Here is a 17,689-nt window from a genome sequence, read left to right on the forward strand (position 1 = left end):
TTTTAATGAACAATATTGGCCAAGGCCATTTTCTTTACTAGGAAGATCAAGATAGTTGACATGGGGCCATAAATTCAAGCTTTTATTTTTCCTATTCCAAGTTTTCACAGGGAAAATTCATAAATATATGGGTGGCGGTGGTGTTCTGAAATTGTTTCAAAAAAACCTAATTTATCTCTGCTCAAAGTACATGTGAAATGACACAAGGCAAAACGCTCAGGATTTATTAATTTTAATCATCAACAAGATGAAAGGAACCTTTAGGTTTTAGCCCGCCCACTTGATCCATTCTCATAATAACTGCTACTGATCATGATATGACTAGTTGTTCCTAAGAGGCTTGGTACATGCAAAGAATTACTTGTCTAGCTTTTATACGAATATTCTCTGGACCTTGTATTCCCTAGGTATAAGCAAAGCAGGAAGCAGGATGATGATAATCCTGAGGATGCTGCTAAACTAATTTATTTATTATTGCGCCTAAATATAGAAAATAGTGCAAAAACTAATGAGATAATCATAATCTTTTGGCTGGACTGGACGAACTTGTTGCATGCATGCCTCTAAGAACAAACATGATTGTGAAGACATAATTCATAACAATGTTGTAAAAAAAAAAAAAAAAAAAAAAAATCTAATTTTAGTGCTGTTCTGCATATATTCTTAATTCTTAATCATCTTATTTTATCTCCTCATTCTTTCATTTATCCAAAACTTTCCACAATGATCGAAAATCTAGAAAGAGAGCAAAAAAAGAAGATGGGTTCTTGCTAAAAATCTCTCCCCCCCCTGGGGCCTCCAAAAAGCAAGCCGACCGGCCATAAGTTCTTCCTAAAATCTCTTACTGTTCAAACACGATCGGCCAGGAATAGTAGAGGCCCTGGTCAACCATGTCAGCAGATCATCACGCGTGTCAGGACCCCACCGTGGTTTGACTGTGAAGGTTGGGGTTGCTGCACATACACTCCCGCGCGAGCAAAGAATAGCTTCTCGATCCCCCCTCAATACAATTCTCAGAAAAACTGCCACGCGGACAGGACACGAGTCGAGAGGAAATTTGCGGTGTACCGCGACACTCGCGTTGACCCTCCCGCATAGCGGCTAAGTACGGATGCCCGTACCAGCCTCCACCTATAAATTTATGCAACTTTTGCCACCCCATACCTTCCATTTTCCAAGCTAGCCAATAACGTCTTCCTTCTCTCCTAAATACAAAACCAAAACCAAAACCAAATTCTCTCTCTCTCTCTCTCTCGCTGTCTTTTTTTTTGTTATTCTGTTTGTCTGTTTCAAGTTGTTTTGGATAAGCTTTTAGTCCGAGGTTTGGAGCTGATTAGGAGCGATCCCATATTATTATTATTACATGTTCTCCATTGCTTTTTTAGGAGGTAGTGAGGGAGGAGGCTCCGATTTTGCGGGAATGCCTAAGCGTAGTACGATGTTGGAGGACGTGGTTCAGCCACCGGAGCAGCTTTCCACCGTAATATTTCTTGGCTTTTGAAAGAATAAGTGTTATGGTACTCACGTTCATGATGATGCATGCAATTATATTTGTCTTCTTCTCGATATGGTCAAAATGCAGTCGTATTAATTTGCTTCCTGTTTTTCCAAACCCAATTTTCATCATCTCCGCCTATGATTATGTTGCATGTTCTTGTTTAATTTCCAAGAGATTAATTTTCTTTGTGTTTTGAAGCCCAGATTTCATAAGATTAAATTTGTTCCTAGCATATTAGTGTTTAATTGAGCTTTTTGCAGGTTTTCAGTTGAGTTCTTTATTCTCAAGTGGCACAAACTCTTTTTATTTCATTCTCTTTTCCGCATTTTCTAATCTTGATTAATCATTTTCTCGATATTCCCCACGTTTCCTCATCTTCCCCATTTGATAGATCTTGTTTTTCAATCCTAGCTTAATATTTACATTCCCAAAAGTTCAAGAGTATATGCTAATCAAAAACAAAGTCTTTCCAAATTCCTTTTTTTGAAGAGATATATATAAGGTCCAAAATCTTCCTGCTCAAGAGATTAGTGACATCTTCCTTTTCCCCCTTTCAATGACAATGATATATATTGACTCGGGCAGGAAAAAGAAAGCATATATATTAATATATATAAGCCAGTTGCGACTGATCGTTCGAGTCGATCAGTCACTGCTCGCTACAACATTCATTCAAAGACAATTTTTTATGCATGCCCACCAACCCTGTCATTGTCCAAGGGCACCATCGTTGCAGTAGTAATCTAATCCTGAATTTCCCTGTAGAACTTTGAAACTTTGCCTTTTCATTCTCGGGGAATATCGTAGTCTTTTACGCTTCTCTTTTAAGCTTTCTAATTACGATTCTGATAAAGGGGCAATATTGTGACAAGCCTTACAGATGGATAACATTATGGGTTCTTCTTAGTGCCTTTCAATTCCCAGTGTTTGTTCAAACTGGGGCTATTTCAATACTTTGAACCAAATCAACATACCGTGACCTTTCTTCTTTTTTCTGATGATGTTGATTTAATGCTAATATTGGCTACCTCTGTTCCTACATTTCACATGGAGCGCAAATGCCCATCCTTTCTACTTAATTTGCACAAAATATCCATCCACTTTATGGACTTGGATGCTTTTTTCTTTTAATCATATACGGACACAATAGATTGGTCCATAGGATGTGATATACACAACTTAGAGGCTGATCAGCTTTGATGACCTTCAAGCTAAAAACCCAGCATGCATGATTAGAAAATATTTAGCTTTGAGTTTTGGTTTTCTTTTTCAAATCATGGCCTGTGTTGATCAATAGATAGGAATCGGATTCACACCCATTGTCATACAGATAAATATGAAGAATGATGCGTCTACTTTGCTCAAATTGAAGGTTCATAGCATTCTTATTATTAATGTTAAGGTTTTTAAATGTGTTGCAGTATTTATCTTTATGATATTAATCAATACTGCTTTCCAAATGTTTTGCAGGATGAAATTTCGAGCCCATTTAGTGCTCAAATTTTTGACTTATGCGACCTTGGACTTTTCCCTGAGACCCTACAAAATTCCGAGGCCACTTCTAGCTCAAACTGTTGCTATGAAGAGAACTCCTCCTATGCCACAAATCTTTCCTTGCCTGGAGAGGTTGACACTAAGTTCAATGGCTACCAAGATAACAATGGCATTAATCCTAACAAAACCTGCAACCCCGCCCACCAAACAACCAGCACCAGCACCAGCACCACCGCCAACACAATCACCATGAACAATAATAGCAATCTGTCAGCAATCTTTGATTCCCAAGAAGAGATTGACAATGACATCTCTGCTTCCATAGACTTTTCCCCATCCCCTCCCTTCCCTGTTCCACCATATCTCACAATACAACAAGACCAATTTGGTTTCTCTTCAATGCACCCTCAAATTGCTTTATCAGATGCTGCTGTTGAGGGGCTCTCGCAGTACCCTGCTGACCCAGTTGCAACTCTTATGGGGGCTCCCTTACCTGCTGTTTTCAAAGAGGATTATTTGCCTTTGCATCCCTTATCTCCTTCTTGTTCTTTTTTTGGCCCTGCCTTGGGAACATACATGCCGGCTGGCTCCATGAACGCAACTGCATTATCTGCTGACAGTTCTGGGATTTTCGCCAGAAGCATTCTTATGGGTTCTGAACTCCAGCCACAAGAATTGGATTATCAGGGAGACAATGGTGGAATTTACTGTCCAGATTCTGTGCAGAGGGTTTTCAACCCTGGAGACCTTCAGGTACAAAAAGTTCTGTTCGACTAGTTTGATGCTTATGAAGTTCTTATAAATTTCTGATCTTCTCCCCCATTGGAACCAAATGTAACTATCATCATGAGCCAAAGTTCTGTTGGACCTTTCATTTATTTCCCTTCGCAATTTGTTATAGGCACTGAATACTGAGAGTCAGCAACTGATGGGAAAAGCTGGGAATTCTACTCCATTAGCATCAGATATTTCAAGTTTGGAAGACTCAACTTTCAAAGTAGGAAAACTCTCTGTCGAGCAAAGGAAAGAGAAGATCCATAGGTACATGAAGAAGAGGAATGAGAGGAACTTCAGCAAGAAAATAAAGGTGTTCTCTCTCTCTCTCTACATTATGTCATCATCATCATCATCATCACAGCATTTTTAGTTGTCATAATTATATTTAGCTCAGCTGTATATAAGCATATGCTTAGGTGCATTATAATTGATTCATATCATTTAGTTACTAATGGTACACGCATGTACATATGCAGTATGCCTGCCGCAAAACACTAGCAGACAGCCGACCGCGAGTCAGAGGAAGATTTGCAAAGAATGATGACTTTGGAGAGGCCCCTAGGCCTGCTTGTAGCAATCATGAAGATGATGATGATGATGAAGTAAGATTTATTAAGCATACGCAAATTTAACTAAAAAAACGCATTTATCAAATTCCCAAAACTTATTCAATCCAATCCAAAACTTATTCATACAAATCTCTCATCCTACACTTTTACATCTCTGTGCAGGTAGTTGTGAAAGAAGAAGAGGATCTGGTTGATTCCTCTGATATCTTTTCTCATATTAGTGGAGTGAACTCCTTTAAATGCAACTTTCCAATCCAATCCTGGATTTGACCGAGAGTTTTTGCATCAAACATTTTTACAATTTTGCAGGACCCTGTTTCAGCCGGGATGTATCAGTCCACAGGTTAAAAGGGAAAAAAATAATAATTGGGTTATTATATGTATAGCTAATTGAGTCAGGATGATATAGCAAGTAAATAACAATGTAATTCTTGTAGACGCTACGTTTCTTGTACCAACTTCAGAATCCAACAGTTTTACAATCCCATGCATGTGGCAAACTGTTGCTGGAAATAGTACTAGTGGAGCAATTTTATGTAGTTTCTCTTTTAATCTTTAAACATAATATTCATGAAAAGGTTTACCTGCTGTTCAGAGTGCAAATTTTTAAGTGCTTGAGCAGTGAGTTCATGCCTTATCATATTCGTTGCAGGCAGACACACAGTGCTTTTGTTAGTGTTATTGTGTTAAATGGCCTTTGTGGTTAATGTGTTTGTGCCCTTATGATGACCTTATGACAGCCCTTACTATCACTATCACAAGGTACTTTGTAAGCATTCTCATCCGGCTAGCCAAGATGTTAAAATGAGACCAAAATAAACTACATACGGCCTAACAAAATGTGGAAACATTTGATTACTCACCAAATGTGGTGAATAATTAAAATAGAGAAAAACAATTCTTTTCTTATCTAGATTCTAGAATAAAAAATGAATTTGCTAAGCCCAAAGTAAATGCTGTGAATAATCTTGTCATGTCCTTAACTTTCTTCGGCTTATCCTAACTTTGGGCTTTGGTTTGGAAGGAGCATCACTGAAAGTAGGCTTGACTGATCTTGAGCCCATTCACAGCAGTACAGTTTGCAAAAGATTGCCCAATAACACACTAAGCAAGAAATAAGGCCAATATTGCTGAAAAGAAAAGACTAGGAATAGGCTAATCCTCTCTCATTTGAAATCTACAGTTGGAGTAATTGAATTTTATATTTTCTCATTTTGAAAGGGAAAACTGAGAAGGTACCCTTCAACTGAAAAACAATAGTATTAGGACCTAATTAAATGAGTGGAGAACATATTATAAGAGTCGGGGGCGGAGCTACATTGGGGCTAAGCCCCTCCAAACCACCGTGTTTTTCTTAAAAAAAATTTAAAAATTAAAATTTTATCCCTAAATTTTTTTATTTTGCCCCCCCCCCCCACCAAATTTCAAATGCTAACTCCACTATTAAGAACGATAAAAAGTTAATTTTGAAAAGGAAGAATAAAGAAACAACAAGTACTTTTCATGTTAATATTTATTCCAGAATAAAACATGATATGGGCTCCATGATCTACTTGCCTAAAAGTTAGGTATATTTCATTATCGTTTGAATTGTCAAATCTAAAAATACTCTTACTGACTACATTGATTTCTGAAGTTTAGGATAAAACAACAAAACCAACTTAATTTCCAAACTATTGAGGCTCCTAATAAGACAATTAATTTTTTGTTGTTAGCATTTCTCCTTTCTTTTTTATTCTTAACCCATTTCACCCCCAATCAGATGAAGAATTTGACAATGTGCTTGACAAATGCACCGCAAAGTTTGGTGGTTGTTGGTCAGACTTCGGCTCCTACAAATAAAAGCATTTCATTTTCAATCAAAATTTTAATCTAAATTGACTAATGAGCCTGCAATAGTCCAATTCGAGATTCAGTTGGTCCCACTTCATAAAACTTTTCATGTTTTAAAGTATGCAAAAGGCCAGAAATTTGGGAAGGAATTCTAGAAAATGAACATAACCACCATGTGAAGCATGCTTTTGAAGGTTTTGGAGGATGATCATGCTCTTTTTGTTGAGCATAGAAAAATGTTTATCTGTGACCCCCATGATAAGTAGGTGTAGCTACTATTGAACAAAACATTCATTCATGAGGTTGTAGATGTACCCCTTTGTCCGAGGGCTTATTGTAATGACCTAAAGAAAACGCTAGTCATATCTGCGTTATTACTACAAAATGATTAGTCAATTTGAAACTTTTTTATAATAACTTATAAAGCCCAATTTTGTCTAGTAAGTAAGCATCTGCTAGTGTTTTTACAAATCACTCACTATATGCGACTTAACACGCATGAATGTCTTTATAAATCATTCACTTTTTTTGGTTTACTAATCTTCCTCTTAAACCATTGATGCCTTCGTTAGGGCCACGTCATTCAGTGCCTCATTATCACATAACATTATTAGGTAGCACTAATCTTCCCCTTAAACCCTTGACATCATCGTCAGGGCCACGCCATGCAAGTGCTCCAGTACCACATGACATTACTAAGTAGATACTAATATTCCCCTTAAACGCTTGACATTCTCATCAAGGTTATGCCATGCAGTGCTCCAGTACCACATGACACTAGTAGATAGCTCTAATACTATTTGTAACGATCTAGAAAAAAGTGTTAACCATATATGCGGTATTATCTTAAAAAGATTAGTCAATCTAGAGCTTTTCTATAATAACTTATAAAGTCTAATTTCACAAAATAAATAACTAATGTGAAACTTAATACTCATAAATATTTTTATAAATCACCGACCTATATAATAAACTATTCATATTTCTTTAAAAAGATGAGACGGGAGTGTTATGCATTTGGTGTATCAAGGATGAGAATATCAAAATAGGGTTTTGGGTATAGAATCTCATTCCACTTTATGCATTCCATTACCCATATAAAGTGGTGTAAACCGATGGTGCACTTGGTAGTGGAAGTGATTGCATGTCTAATCACAAGGTAGGGGTTCCATGTAGTGGAGGGGGCATAAAGCTATCCCATCTTTTAATGCCCCAAAATTCTATCACCAACCACTTTAATCAAAACCCAAAAGAAAACTTTTATCGCTTCCCAAAAACATTCTCTAAATATATATATCTCTAAATATTTATACTCTTTAAACAAAACACATCACATATATATATTTCCAATATCTAAAGTAGAGTTAGTGGGACCCTTCTAAACTAGGTTTTCTTTTTCTTTTTCTTTTTCTTTTTTTACCAAGGAAATACATATAAAAAGTTTATATACCTCTCTCAAACTACTACCTAATTCACAATAATGCTTCCATCAAACTTTTAATTGGGAGGATGTGCCCCCAAAATATTAAAAAGTTGTCAATGTTCTCCAAGGCCGACAAAAATAACCTTACAATTTTTTCAACAAGACAAAAATACCTTTATAAATTTTAAAAAATATAAATTTTATTTTTTAAAAAAACAAAAATTTTAATTTCTTTAAAAAAAACAGAAATTTATTTTTTTAAAATAAAACTTTTTAATTATTAACCTTTTAAATTTGTCCACCACTAGTTTTTATGTATTTATTTTTTTAAAAAAATTGTATTTTAGTTTGTTTTATTAATGGTATTTTTGTCAGCGGAAAACATTGATAATTTTTGGTAATTTATGATGGACGTTATTTAAATTGAAAGTTTGAAAAAATATTATCAATTAAGTGGTAGTTTTATGAGGTATATGAACTTTAAGTTACATATTTCTTCTGACCAAGTTCTGTCTCAGGGTCAGTATCTAGGGTTTTCATCTAGTGCTTCCAGCATTGTGCCAAATATCGTTTATTCTTTCTCCTCACATTGCTATTGATACGACAATTCTACTACTTTAATTCTACGCCCTCGCCACTTAACCAAATAAATTCACATATATATGCATATCTCTATGGAGCATGAACATATCATAGATTCATAGAGCAGAAGCCAAAGAGTTCAATGTTTCGAGCTTACCTTGATGCAGCCAAAAAGGGTAAGGATTAGGAAATATATCAAGGTAAAAGTTCGACTATTAAAATGAAAACTCTCAATTATATTAGTATTAGGCGTTTTGAGTCTTACTGATGTTCTGATGGGGCTATGTCAAGCTATGGCTCAGTCGGACTTGAAAGTGTGTCAGCGGTTCCCACCATATAGGCCTCCTCTTGTGCGGCTCCCAATGAGTAGGTGCTTCTATTGTCAGACACAAATAAAATAGCGGCAGTTGATCTTCCACAGCCTGCAAACCTTAACAGAGACACAGCTCGAGAGAGAGAAGTTTAAATACTGAGAATCAAATGGGGTGGAGAGGGTTGAATGGGAGAGCTGATAAATAGGAATTCTTTCATGTCTACAACGTACTAAGCGTTACACCCTCCGACTGTCTAAAGTCAACAACACATTTAGCATGTGATTAAATGTTAGAGAGTTATTTGGAAAAATTATTGAGAAATAACTTTGAATAAAATAAATAAATATAAGAAGTATATATGTGTGTGAGTTTCATTAGCTGCTGCTGAAGCAGTCACTAATAAATTTTGCAAAAGCAATCATAAAAGTCGTTAATTTGTTCTTAAAGCCCCTACTTTTTTGGATCAGAATTTTCTCAAATTATTTGTTTGAATTCGAGATAATTTAAATACGTGATTGTGAGAGATCGCTTATAAAACTTACCTGATCAAATAAAAATTGAACTGAGAGAATACCGCTCGAATTAAGTGGTGAATCAGTGATCCCTAAACAAAATTCGAAAATTGTGGGTTGTCACGTTCTCTAGAGCCCCACGTTTTAATATTGTGGGTTTATTTTATTACATTTGGTTTTTGTTGATTGATAAACATATATCTGATTGAGCAGTGTTACGATATAGCAAAATTATAATTACAAGAATGTCATTGATAAGCAAAATTTTCAGAAGAATTCCATAAATTTTGCTACACTCAAGTATTACCCTATCTGATTACAATCTACTCTTAATTATTGATTGAAGATCGATCCTAGCTATTAGTTGATTGTCTGCCATTATTTGGAAAAAACCTTGAGAAGTTCAGAAATGATTCCGGAATTATTAGTAATATTAATGATGTTTAGTGGTTATTCAATAATTATTAAGGAATCAAATATTTTACTTCATGTGTATGATGAAAATGATCAAGAGAAATTCAAGAACCCCAGTTAATGAGATGTGACATTTTATCAAATCATTTTATGGTGTTTGAAATTGATCAAATCAATCGCTAAGGTTCATTATGTTATCAAATTACTTCTTTCATCCACATCCCATCACCATTAACTTGTACAATGGAATGTCACGTCATATCCAATAATTTTGCAATACATGAGCATATTATAAAATCAATTTTACCATGCTAGACATATAACTTGGTGGATCTCCATATAATTAAAAAGGCCATGGCATAAAAAATGTTACATTAACATCAAGTAAAAAAAAAAAAAGAGAGAGAGAGAGCAAGCGATGGTGGCCACTCCTCTCTTGTAGGAGAGAGTGGTCGAGCGGCACCCCCATTTTCTAAGGGAGCTCGTGGCCATGCAAATATCCCTTCCTTACTCTTTTATTGTTATTATTATTATTACTTTATCAAGATGTTGATGCGGTGATCTTCTAGAGTATGCATCTTACATGGTGAAACTAATTATGCAATACGAAATCACAAAACTATTGAATATGACGCGTGGCATTTCCTTAAAAAAAGTTAATGGAAATGGTGTGAAGAGAGTGATTTGATAACAAATTAAACTTTAATGACCGATTTGATCAGTTTTGAACTCTATAGAGTAATTTGCTATAATGTCAAATTTTAGGGATTGATATAGTATTTTTTATTTTTTCCTTTGTTTTCTTATATTGTTTCATCGTTGTATCATTTGGATCAAGGTTTGATGAAAGTTAGAAGGGGGGTGACCTTCAAATTCAAAAATATTATTGCCCATATGGGATTTTTTTAACTTTGTGATCATGACATTCTTGTAAACGTTAAAGAGTAATCCCATAGATTATATTTTTATCTTATAATTTGACACGGTACGAGGAAGAGTTTTTCCCACAAAATTGAAAAATAAAGATAAAGTCCATATTAAACAAAATCTCATTGGTTGGCAATGGGGTTTGATAGAATTTAATTAACTACCGTAAGAAAGATGAATCACACCTCAAAAAGAGAAATATCATATCGAACACGTATATCTCATCCAAGCAATAGTTTAGAAAAATATAACTTTCATTGATTTCTAATTCGTATTCATCGGAGTACGAAAGAACACTTAAATTAGACACTCACAAAACTTCTAGCCCTAATTTAACTCATTTTGGGCAAAGCCCATTATTGAATTGCAAAATAACTCTAACTTTTAAAATATAACATCAAATACCTAAATAAAACCCAATTATATATTTTTCATCATACATCACAATTATTTCACAAATGCTGGCTTGACGGTTTCAACTAACTCTTAGATTAGTTTCTGTTAAAAAAAAAAAATACAAGAATTGGTCAAAACTGTCACATCAATATTATAAAATACTACATTTTTATATCATTATTATCTCACAATAATTATTCTATGGTTAATTAAGACAACCACGTTAACATGATTAGATAGGCCCAAGATAAAAAAGTAATTTATTCCATTATTCTATCCAAAATATAAAAATCAATTATTCAATTTGACCGACGCCGCCTCACAATAAATAAGTGGGAGAGGAGAATATGAGCACATTAAAACACGAAGAGCAACAGATAAAGAATAAATAAATAAAGGTGATAACAAGGAAAATAATTAATGTGCGCGAGGTTATGTATGTAGGTATGTTCTCAATTCCACTTCCTACGTTATCTGTCTCCTTTTCCTATTATATTTTTTCCTCTTTGTCTCTCTTCCTCCGTATCAACTATCAAGCTGCTTCTCTTTGATTTTATTTAAATTTAAAAAATCAAATTACTTTTTATCCCATATCCAAATAAATTTCACAATAAATCTAGGGGTGGCCGAAACCCTAGATCTACTAGGGGTGGCCATCGGCCACCTCTGGGGGTGGCTGCACGCCACCCGTGGCCACTGGAGGTGGCGCGCGCCACCCCTTGGCCTGCCTTTTTTTTTTATTATTTTTTTTTATTTTTTGTTTTTAAAAAAATAAGTTTATTTTTTTTTTTAATTTTTTAATAAATTTATTTTTTTATTAAGATTGACACGTGGCTCTGACGTGTAAGGCTAACAGATTTCGTCAAAATGGTGGACGAAAAATCGACCAAGGGAGTAAAACGTAATTATTGCATACCATAGGGACCTCTCATGAACTTTTTAAACTATAGAGAGTGAAAAATAATTATGGCATACCATATAGACCAACGGTGCAATGTATTGTTAACATCAAGTTATTGAGCACAATATACCCATTCGAACTTTACCCTGTAGACGTATGTCAAAGACAGAACAAAAACGTAAATTATTTGTCTCTTTTATCTCTCATGCTTCTGCTATTATTTCATTTTTATTATATTTTAAATTTATACACAAATTTCAACAGCTCTAAAGAGTAATACTAAAATGAGGATTCATGTTATTTTTGAGTCATTCTAAAACTGATACGCTTTTAAATATTACCAATAAATATACGATAAATTATTATTAAATTTTAATTTGATAGTAATCTTAAAATCGTGTCGATTTTTAAAGATATTTTTTTAAAAAAAAACATGAGTACCACTTCCTTACGTTATCCCCTCACGTGCCCGACAATTAAGAAGAAAATAGAAATTGTGGGTCAGTGGGAAAACAAAAACAAAACAAAAATAATTTGGTTCTTCCACTTGGCACCCAACTTGGCCCTTCTGTGGCTTTAGTGCAGACCCGTAGCCATCATGCGCACCAGCTCACGTTTATCTTCCAGTGCTTTTTCTTTGTTTTTGGGGTTTGTTTACTGAAAACATAATTCAGTTCATAGAAAATCTGAACGGTTTCGGTACAGAAAATGCAAGAATAAAAAAGGAAGTGGGTCCTCCACCAAGACCAGGATTTTGGGGCCTGATGCGGACTGAAGCGAAGACTAAGCACCACGATACTTCAATCAGGAACGTGGCTGACAGCATCTCATCACCCACCATGCCACTCCTTTCTTGGTTCAGTTGGTTTTCCACACAAACCATAAAACCAACTAAACATACTCTTGCTTTCTAGAATAGTGTCCAAAACAGTTACTGTCAGTCTTAGAAAATAAAAAATTAGAGCTTTTTTTTTCTTTTTTTCTTTTGCCAAGTTCTACACCTTTTTTCTTCCACTATTGACCTTTCAGCGTTTTCTTTCTTGGTTTTGGAGATAGAGAGATATCATGCTCGAAATTTAAGGATTAAAAGAGTGTTGGTGTATTGGGAATCAGCTGCCTGTCATCAGCCTGCAAGTGGGTCTGTGTTTGCGTGTGTGTCTATTTGACTGGCATGGGATTGGTTCTTCTTGGATCCAATTCTTGAGGTAAGAAAAAGTTTCTCTTTTTTTGTATTGTTAATGATTTATTTTCTTCTCTGTCTGAAACTTTTGTTGGGTTTTTGTGTATTGTTTATTGTTGTCTTTTGAGTAAAGTTGTGGCTTTATTGCATTTTCAACTGATTTGTTTTGTGGGTTTCCAAATTATAATTAAGTTTCTTTGACGGGTTTCACATAAGAGTGGCAGGATGTTGAAAAATTGAATCTTTTTCCTATGTTCTTCTTTCTCGGTTCTTTGGAAAGATATATACAGTTAGGGAGTTGTTCCTGAGTTGACCTGAGCTGCGTTGATACATGTATGAAATTCGAGCAATTATCCTCTCTGTGTGTTTGTGTGTGTGTATTAATGTGCTATGAAATTGTGTTTTCTGCTGATTGGTCTTTGTAGTGTTTTTGTTCCCCCGGATGTTGGGGTTTCTCTCCCTTTCATGAACTTCTTGTATGCAATTAAAAGTTTCGATTCCTTATATTAACTCAAGTTCTCAATCACAAATCCTTAGAAATCTAAAGTCCTCGTTAGGCTTATATTTAGACCATCTTATTACTATCAATAACATGAAGAAATAAGGGGCCCTGATTTGCTCCTTTTCTCATTTTCGATTAGAAGGAAATTTCATTGATACCAAGAAAGGGGAAGTTGGAAGATGCTTGTTTATTGCTGCATATGATGTTCGTATCTTGATAAATAAATAAAAACTTCCTTAATTAATTGTTCTAGGTTATTGTTGGAGCCCAGCATGTCGACTGAATGCTCCTCTTTTGCATTTTGATAATAAACTGCCCGTCATGATTTGTGACGGCCTCTGTTGATTTCCATCTAATATATTTTTTTCTTTCCATATTTTTAATTGGTCTTTATACTAACAGTTTCTGTTGCTTTCAGATTTCTTATGAGGTATGACTTGGAGAGTGAGAGGTTTATATAATGCGGTCTCCCATCAAATTCATAATATGTAGTTGGATCTAGAAGATGGAAAATAAAGTTGTTTTGCCACTGATGCGCTCTAGTTCATTGGAGCAGAAGATGGAAAATAAATTTGTCAATGCTCATAAAGATGGCCAGGGAAAAGAAGATTCATTGCATAGCTTGAGTAGCAAGGACAGAGCATTCTCCAAGGAAGATAGTCTAGATTTTTCTGAGTCAAAATCAAAAAAGGTGATGAGAAGGGTAAATTCACCTCGAGCAATTCTTTTAAATTTTAAGCAATCACAAATTCACAAAAGTTGCAATGAGAATTCATTACTTCGAAGTACTGGTGGCTTGGACAGTAGGATTCCAAAGCATATGATAAGTGTAGATGAGAAATATCTTCGTCGTTGTCTGGAATTGATTCATATCAATGCATCAAAAGCAGCACGATGCAACACATTTATGAATTTGAGCTCTCTGAAGATGGGCATTTTGTCTGGCAGCTTAAATCCAACTAAAATTAGAAGAAGAGATACTTATGATTCGGCCAATTTCATTTTCAAATGTCCAGTGGAATCTGGGACTGGGGGTGTAGTTGTAAGCCCTGCAGGGCGATGGATTGTAGGTACTATCATGGGGAGCAAGAGTATGATGAACATATTGAAGAGCCCTTTGTTTCACCAATTTGGTGTCTTAGATGGCAATGCCAACTTCGGAAGATCTAATTTGAATGATATCAAAGGCTCAATATGCTATGAAATTATGGACTCTCCCAGCGGGTCAAGTATATGTTCACCACAGAAGGGAAAAATTGAACCTCTATTTATGTCAAGCCATAAAAAAGGATCTGATAGGCACAAAAAGCCTGTTTCTATGTCTAGCCCAAACTCCACATGTTCTGTTCAGTCTTCTTCTGTTTCTGCCACTGTTTCTCAGGGGATGCTCCAATGTACATGGAAGGGAGGGCTTCCTCATTTTGTATTCTCTGCAGATGATCAGAGGGAGGTTTACATAACCAACTTGTGCAAGGTTGAGCCAGCAGATGATAAGGGTGTGGACTATATGTACTCATTCCATTCAAGAAAGGGTGGCCATAAGGATCATGGAATTTGTGATAGTGAGTTGCGCCTTGTTGGTAAGATGAAGGTATCGGCTTCTTTCACCCTCTGCCCGGACAATTCCAAAATCATGGAGACTGAGTTCATTTTATATGGTGGTGATGAAAATTGTGACATAGAGACACATACTTCAAGCCTTAATCTGAGGAAGAATAAGGGTTTGTCAAAGAAGGTGGTGGAAGTGTTCAGAACGAGTCACTTGTCCAAACATAAAACTTTCTCCAAGTTTGGCGGATCTGGTGCCATACTGGAAAATTGTTCTTTAGAGCCATCTGTGGATAAAGGCAACAACTTTGATGCATTAGGTGGGGCCAATAAGTTAGAAAATCATCTTTTGCCAAATTTTGAATTGGCTGCCATTGTTGTGAAAGACCATCTCCGTGACAATCATCATCAGAAGGAAATTGGAGGTTGGGGCTTGAAATTTCTCAAGAAATCTGGGTCTAGGCAAATGATTGATTCTCCAGAAACTTCAGTACGTTGTGAAAGTTGTGCTCGAAATACTGGTGATTGCTGTACAAGTATGGACATTCTAATCCCGGCAGGTCTTCATGGTGGGCCGAGAACCACAAACTGTGGTCCTTCTAGTCTCACTGAAAGATGGAGATCTGGTGGATGCTGTGATTGTGGTGGTTGGGATATTGGGTGTCCTCTGACAATACTTAAAACCAGATCAAGCAAAGATGGGATTTTGTCTCAAGTGGAGATGCAGGAGGAGTGCAAGTCATTTGATTTATTTCAACAGGTGCGTCAATCTCCTTGTATTCTTTTGCTCTAGTACGATTTAGAACGGCAAATGGTAGGACTGTCAGTAATTTTAAGCCATAGCAACTAGAGAGTTTGCTTTTGCCACACATCTTTATAAGAACTATATATTCTGTTTTTCTCCACATAAGAAGTTATTTCGGTTCTACTATTTTCCATGCTTAATGTTATGAATCTTTTGGTGACATTACAGTATTTAATTTTAGCTTAATTCTGCTGTAATCCATGTGAGTTTGTGACTGAAAATAAAGATGACTTGCTTTGCTGACCAGATCGGATGTTCGCAAAACTTTGTACTCATCCTTCCATGATATATATGTATCTTGTAACTCTTTCTTTCCAAAACAAAGGTATTTTGTTGTTATAGATAGATTTTGGGAATGATTTTTTATTTCCATCTATTCATGTTATAGGGGAATAATTTTTTACTCCCATCTATTCACGCTATATGCATGTTGTATCTGTTGAACTTTCAAGCAACCTTGCCTTAGATATTCAATGATATAACTGTGGCCAAACTTCAACTTTTCAGGGTTCAGGGCATGCTGCTCCCACCTTGAGGGTGGTAAATGTTCATGATGGTTTGTATTTTATTCATTCTCAACCACCTCTGTCAGCTCTGCAGTCTTTCTCGATTGCAGTGGCAATTATCCACGCCCGGAGTCCCACTCTCCGGCCAAAAAATGTACAAGAGTTGAAGTAACAAGATCCAGGATTGGTGTTTACGTAGTAGTTGTAACCCTTTCTGTACTGCAGCAGTAAGTCAGAATTTTAGTATTTATACATGAAGTGCGTATTGATTTTCATGTTTTACGGTGGCTAATCACCCTAGATTTAGAGTGCTTCCATACTTTAGGTTAGTTAGTACTGATTGGTTTATTTAATATTTTGATTCTTGGACCAAAAACTTCTGTAATCTGCTCCTTTATGGCAAATGTACAAGCTTGGGGTATAGTGAATTTGGTTTGATATCACCTTGATGATCATTAGCATATAATGAAATTGGTGTAATCCATTGAACTTGAATCTATCAAGCTATGTTTGTAGGACACTTCTAGTGAAAGTTTCACAATTTGGATGGTTGAGGACATGATACTTGTGTCCTAATCTTGTATGCATTTTGATAAAAGAAATTTCAGCTTCATTTCCCCAAGTAGTGCGGATTTAGAAAGGTGTACGTATTTTTTACAGGAAAACTATCCTCTATAGATATATATTACTCTTGTAATTCACCGTATGTGGTTCTTATGCATGCAAATATACTCTCAAGGATAAATATGTTGTGTTATAAGTTCACACATGCATGCGCCCGCATGCACCCACACAGATATTTGTGTCCCTGTCCTCATTTTTTGTCTCTGGTGTCCATGTCCACAAGTCATAGCTGCAATTCTAAGATCATAATTTTGCAAATTAAATCACGAGAATGCAAGTTGAAGATGATTTTGTCTCCTTCATTTATGTAAAGACTTTTAAAGAACTTATGTGCATCTGCGTGGTGCTTTCAGCGAAGTGTTGTGTTTGGAGTTGCTTTTTAGGGGAGAGACAACGGATTGAGTCATTGCTGAAAGAGATGTGGTTTTATACTTATTTTATTCTTAATTATGATATACCTAGATTTTGAAGTTTTTGCTACCACTTGAGCATGGCATCAATAGTTAACTTAGCCACAGATTATTCTTTTGCTATCTAACACAACTGATGATGGTGCTCCATGGCAGCACATGATTTAGTGGGTCATGGTTTGTTACTGCCTAATCTGTGGATCACTTTTTAGATGGCAATTGCCATGATCTACAATTGCTAGTGATGCTTCATATTAATGCATGGCTTCAAGTCGATTCAAACCCATCTATACAAGGATCTTCTTTTAGATGTAGTAGCCACATATGGAGAGAGAGAAAGAGAGCTTCTTTTGTGACTGGACTGTAATGCTGTATCCTTCCCATTGGATGTGTTGTAAATTTTCACACGAAGTGTTGCTGCCTTGTATCTGTTATACCACTTTTCCTTTTACGTAACAGTACTATGCTATTATT

The 17,689-nt window shown here is 35.7% G+C and overlaps 2 protein-coding genes across 4 annotated transcripts; both read left to right on the plus strand.

The window, feature by feature from the left end:
• Positions 1-1,218: 1,218 nt before the first annotated feature.
• Positions 1,219-4,905, plus strand: LOC133858844 (uncharacterized). Of its 2 annotated transcripts, none has more exons than XM_062294299.1 (5): positions 1,219-1,480; positions 2,969-3,745; positions 3,894-4,079; positions 4,246-4,371; positions 4,501-4,905. In XM_062294299.1, the coding sequence occupies exons 1-5, from the start codon at positions 1,364-1,366 to the stop codon at positions 4,606-4,608; spliced, it is 1,314 nt and encodes a 437-aa protein (XP_062150283.1). In that variant the 5' UTR covers positions 1,219-1,363; the 3' UTR covers positions 4,609-4,905. The 2 variants fall into 2 exon arrangements, with proteins under 2 accessions (XP_062150283.1, XP_062150284.1); XM_062294300.1 differs by lacking the exon at positions 1,219-1,480 and adding an exon at positions 2,705-2,870 and having other exon boundaries at positions 4,501-4,904.
• A 7,502-nt stretch (positions 4,906-12,407) lies between these two features.
• Positions 12,408-16,701, plus strand: LOC133873323 (uncharacterized). Of its 2 annotated transcripts, none has more exons than XM_062311044.1 (3): positions 12,408-12,845; positions 13,741-15,630; positions 16,183-16,701. In XM_062311044.1, exons 2-3 carry the CDS (start codon positions 13,828-13,830, stop codon positions 16,351-16,353), a joined length of 1,974 nt encoding a protein of 657 aa, XP_062167028.1. In that variant the 5' UTR covers positions 12,408-12,845; positions 13,741-13,827; the 3' UTR covers positions 16,354-16,701. The 2 variants fall into 2 exon arrangements, with proteins under 2 accessions (XP_062167028.1, XP_062167034.1); XM_062311050.1 differs by lacking the exon at positions 12,408-12,845 and adding an exon at positions 12,999-13,153.
• Positions 16,702-17,689: the final 988 nt, after the last annotated feature.

Source organism: Alnus glutinosa, chromosome 1 (genome assembly GCF_958979055.1).
Source record: "Alnus glutinosa chromosome 1, dhAlnGlut1.1, whole genome shotgun sequence".
NCBI classification, from domain to species: domain Eukaryota; kingdom Viridiplantae; phylum Streptophyta; class Magnoliopsida; order Fagales; family Betulaceae; genus Alnus; species Alnus glutinosa.